The sequence below is a fragment of the Halyomorpha halys genome, unplaced genomic scaffold (genome assembly GCF_000696795.3).
Source record: "Halyomorpha halys isolate HHAL.00 unplaced genomic scaffold, Hhal_1.1 Scaffold1791.1, whole genome shotgun sequence".
Classification (NCBI taxonomy): Eukaryota; Metazoa; Arthropoda; class Insecta; order Hemiptera; family Pentatomidae; genus Halyomorpha; species Halyomorpha halys.
In genome coordinates this window covers 86666-92127 of record NW_027105162.1, presented here as the reverse complement: position 1 = coordinate 92127, position 5462 = coordinate 86666, and the positions used below count along the sequence as shown (strand labels likewise).

The following is a 5462-nucleotide window of genomic DNA, read 5'->3' as shown; positions in this document are numbered from 1 at the left end:
ATATATTTTATTACAGCTCGTTTTTCCAAATTAATATATTGTTTGTAGTATACTTTGTTTTGTTATAGGCGATTCAATGGATCATGTAATCGGTGTTTAGTAAAAAAATATGGGAATTTACTTAACAATGTTTCTCCTTCAAGGATACTTGATAGATTTTATTTAATTGACAACTGCTTTTCGTTATGCCATGCCCTATCTATGTTAGGTAACCTTCTACAGTTATTTTCGATTAGAAATTGTCTAAGAAAAAAACTGTTACCTTCCTCTACGCCTCCGTCTACCTTTGTTCTCTAACCGTCTTTTGGTTTCGATTTCCTATTATATCAGTTGCTAGCTTGGAAGTTTGTGATAAAAACAATTACTTTAGTTGTTTATATAATTTCGCAACATAATAACTCGAAGTGATATTGATTATTGTTGAATTACTTCATAGATTAATCAATAATGGATAATAATTTTGGATGGGTTTGAAGGATGAAGATGCTTTTTGTATGAACGCGTTAGTTTAAGTTTTATGAAATCGTACTACAACTCATAATGAACAACAGAGTCATGAACAATATACATAATAAAAAGCATTCGTAAGTACGTTTCGGTAACGGAAAGTTTGTAACCTTTTTTTTGTTTTGTCTAATCCGTATATAGTCGAGTATTAGCAAAATTATGCCCTGATCTCAGTTGCTGAATCTTTAAGTAAAGGAAATAGAAGGAGATGATTTTAAACTTCAATGTACTTATGAGGTCAACATTTAGCAACATTGACTATTTTTTCTGTCCCAGACATAATCAATTATAATTAATGTTCTGGAAAAAATTAACAAAAAATAAATCTATGGATTTTATATTATGCTCTTTTCATCTCTATCACAATAGTTTTTTTTTCTATCACACATTTATTTTAATTGTTACATGTTAACTGTAAATTAAAGTTGAGTGATTGGGTAATTAATTCTTCTATAAATCAACATATTTTTTATTATTAAAAAAAGAAGGAAAAATGCACGCATTTTTTTTTTATTTTGTCTGGATTATATATAATTATTAATTTTGTTCATTGTGGCAGTATAAATTTACTCACGTCTGTAACCATTGTCATTATAATTTCATACCCGTGGAAACTAAATCACTACTCCGAAAAAAAAAAAAAAAAAATTGATAGCGCAAAACTCTACTGCCACTTTGGATATATCACTTCAAATTGTCTACAAGGAATGATGATATTTTAAGGGTTATTGTTGTAAACTTTACTTTTGTTTCAATGACAGGTCATGACGATCTATATTGTTATTAAAATAAATTATTTCTGTCCAATTATTGTTTTTAATCTTTTATAATTATCTCGAGACTAAAACAGGTTTCAAACAGACAACGATTATTGTCAAGTCAGGTTTTTGAAGCGATCGATCATTTTGTTTTCCCCATAAAGTTCTGATGTTCAGTTGTTAATAATGTTTATGAAACGAGAATATATAATCCAAATTTAACGTGGAAGACTCAATGGGACTTCGAAGTATAAAACTAGATTTGTGAATATTAAGGGAAGATTAAAAAAATAGTGGTTTAAAGAATTAAAAGCCGAAGGTTTCAGAAGCAATTCTTCCTTATTCAAGATATGGAAAGCCTTTGTGTATGATTTTTTTTCTCAATACAAATTTATACACATTTTATTTATTTGTGTTTATGAGTTTCTTCATTCTGAATATTTTGTTGGAATCAACTTTCAGTTTCGACTTCAAATTGACATAAAACTTCACTATATAGGAATGTGAAATTATAGGAAATATAACTCTAATCTAAATCCGACTCTTCAAAGCGGTGCCTTTTCGAATTCGGCAGTTGATTTATATTCAAATCTTAACCTTCGAACTCGTTCCAGAATGCTAGTCATTTTTAAGAGAGGCCGTTCGTAGTTAATCAACTAATCTGAATCTTCAATTATCTTCATTAGATATGAATCTTCGCGAGATAAAATAATAAATTATAACAATATTTAAATAGGAAACATTTCTAGTTTATCAAAATATTTTGATTAATAATCTAACATTTTGGTACATTTTTTGGTTTATTTTTTTTTTTAAAAATATATAGTAAAAATTAAATTATTAATTTCATCTCTAGAAATTATTTCAGAATCGTATAGACGTCCCAGATTCCACAATGCATCCATAATTTAATGCTGCAAATAAATATTTTATGTTTTTATTCTTGTATATATATATTATTTTAGTATCGATTGAAAGATTTTATCTAGTTGGTCCACATTTGTTATATTTTGCTAAATAAATAAATAAAAATAAAATTACTTTCAGGAGTTATTTGTGATTTTGACAATGCAAATGCATCATTTAAATATCGAAGAAATTAAAAAAAATCTAATCAACACGAAAATAATCCGCAATTTCGGAAAAGTGTATTTTACTCAGTCCCACATTTTTACATTATTTATTTACTTTTTATTGCTTTTTGAACTTAATAATAATATTAAATTGCGAATTGACAGCATTGTAAATAAGAAATTCTCCTTGTAGTTCTTCCTTATCTATAGGCAGCATGTCAGAGTATACAAATGTCATCAACTACGTTCGTAAACCTTTACTGCTATTTTTAACTGATTTAATTACCTGAACACTTCCTGATGTTTCCTTATTTATTTCGAATATTGTTTGTTATAATTTTTCTTCATCGTGTAACATTGAGTTTGTGGGAGAGGTGGAGTCGAAATCTTTGTTAAAATTATATCTTTATTGTTAGATTTCTTAAACATTTTCTTTACCGAACAACTTGAATATGTATCATCTTTGTGAAAGAAAGACAGGAAAAGATGCTCTAGACATTTGCCATATGCTTAAAGACTTCCTTTCTATGTGAAGGTGTATCGTATAAAGTTCACATCACGATGCAGAATCATAGATATTTTTATGAAATATTTAGATTTATAAAATGTTAATTGTTCAATCGTAGAACAATTTGTCATTGATTTAAGCATGATTTTAAAAATGTTTTCCGAGAGATAACCCATTTCGTCCAAATTACAATTGAAACCTTTATCTCACCGTTGAGAGCAATTAACATACTTTACACTTTCGATTGTTCATTGCATGGTTTCTTTGTTATTATTATTTTTTTTATAAATGCTAATAGATTTTTTATTTACTATACAGATGGTTTAATGAAACGATTTAGATTTTAATTCGTCATTGAATTAAGCGTAAAGATGTTTTTAGATTGACAAACATATTTCGTTTAACATTTAATTTAAATTTTCATCACAACTTTGGAATTGTTATTTGCAGATACAACGTTCAATATTGTAAAAATTGTTCAGATATGAAACGCCAGACATTTCAATATAATGTATATATATATATATATATATATATATATATAATTTGTATATTTTCCCCCTGTTTTCATAGAATAAATTAAGCAAAGAGATACAATTTTATTCAAAATTTTAAACGTTTTACATGTTTAATGTTTAAAAAAAAGTAGTTTGTTGATTTCGGTGGTTAATTATTACTTCGATTCACAGTATTGGCCAATTTTACAAAGTTTATCGGTACAATTAAATTTTTATTTTCTGAACACAGCTCTACTCGTTATTACGCTTACAGGAGAGTAAATCTAGGCTGGTTAGGAAACATCTGAACTTTAAAAAACAAAAATAAATAATTGCCAAGAAACAATATAAAAATGGGTTTATTTTTAATTGGGTAAAAAATTAAAACAATAAATGTCTTTATTTAATTAGACTCGATTTATCCACTAATTAATTTTCCACCTTACTAGTTAAAGGTTGATTTTATTCCCCTTATGTAGCTCTTAAATTGGATTATTTTATGTGATTTTGTTCTAATAAATTTTCATTTGAAATGTTATTTTATTTTAGTTTTATATATTCCAAAATATATCGAATTTTCGCATTCCTGTATCCGTTATATAATACTATAATCTTCTAATTATTATTTTTATTATCACTCATAGATTAGGCAAAATAAAGTGGAAGAAACTTACTGCGTTCATGTAGTAGGTAACGTTGATGTTGATCTTAATACAGGTCCCGACTCTCTCTTGTGGATCTATTGCGAGGAGGACGGACACACAGAGCGATAGACTGACTAGAAGAATATGCAGAACCATGTTGGATAGAGGCGAAGTGAAACCATTGTGCCACTGTGGCAGGCACAGCACTGTTTGCACAATTGCTGAGGCCGCTCGCCGGTAAATCAACATCAGCCCCCACCACCGGCGTATTTCCTCTTTATCGCACTGATAACCTCCTCCTTATCTGTGGCCTATGTTTTCGCACATACTGCAGCACATAGGGAATAAAAACAAATTAAGACTTGGCCCTTAATTAATGTAAATTGAAAAATAAATACATTTTTTTCGTAATAGGAAGCTTTGAAGCCTAATTTCATAGGAAAAATCTCTGAACATGACGATTTAGTTTATTGCTCTTTAATTTCTCCAGCTTTCATTTCACTTAGAGAAAAATATTTATACAAATATATATTATCATTTGATGAGGTGAAGCAGCAGTTCATAACTTGTCTGAGTTTTTATTTATTATGGGATTAGTTCCTTCATAATAATTACACAGAAAATAGAAATTGGGCTTCACCACCTTAGAGTAGAAATAAAAATATTAATAAATTAAAAAAATATAATAATATTAAATCATAGTGTATCTTCTTATGATCATAAATTAAAAAAAAAAAGAAGATAATTGACAGTAAACAACAAATAATGTTGAAATCCATATATAATAATTGTTAAAGGAATACTAAGAACATCGATTTGTGGTATAATGAAGTATAAAATTAAGAATAATTGTGACCGTGAATGAAGATTGTTGACCGTGGATAATGTAAGAAGATGGTTAGGGTGCGATCAATTTAGAACACAAATAATTAAAAACTTATTTATTAGTGCCAACGTTTCGGCCAAAATTTTTAACCTTCATCAGGGCTAAGAACAAAAAACAAGATAATAACCAATGAATAAAAGGATTAAAAATAAAAATAAATTTATTTTATTGTTGATATTTTTCCTTTTCTTCGTATCTAGACCAACTAGATTTTGATACGTATTTTATTATTTGTTCTTTCCTACGACTCAATTTTGATATTACTTTTCTCATAAAACCTTTATCTTCTTATATTAATTAAACTATTCATGTCTGTCAACACTATTTATATACCCATAATGTTAGCTATTTTATTATTTTCTAATTATTCTATATACCCTTTTATTAATTGGATGTTATCTTGTTTTTTGTTCTTAAGCCTAGAAATTCTGGCCGAAACGTTGTCATTAATAAGTAAGTTAAAACTAAAGAAATTTTTATGGATTTTATTTTTATTTAGTTATATTTTAAAATTTTTTATTTAATTATTTTTATAACTTGCACTGATAATTTTTATTTTGTAGTTAGTATTTTTTTTTTTCATTGTACA

General features: G+C 27.3%; 1 protein-coding gene across 1 annotated transcript in view; it reads right to left on the bottom strand.

Moving 5' to 3' along the window:
* The window catches only part of LOC106690641 (uncharacterized), a 31539-nt gene extending 27276 nt beyond the window's left edge, over positions 1-4263 (bottom strand). The window contains exon 1 of the mRNA XM_014436146.3: positions 4018-4263. Within this exon, the coding sequence (XP_014291632.2) occupies positions 4018-4236 (219 nt within the window). The 5' untranslated portion in view covers positions 4237-4263. The remainder of the gene's footprint in view (positions 1-4017) is intronic.
* Between the last annotated feature and the right edge of the window lie 1199 nt (positions 4264-5462).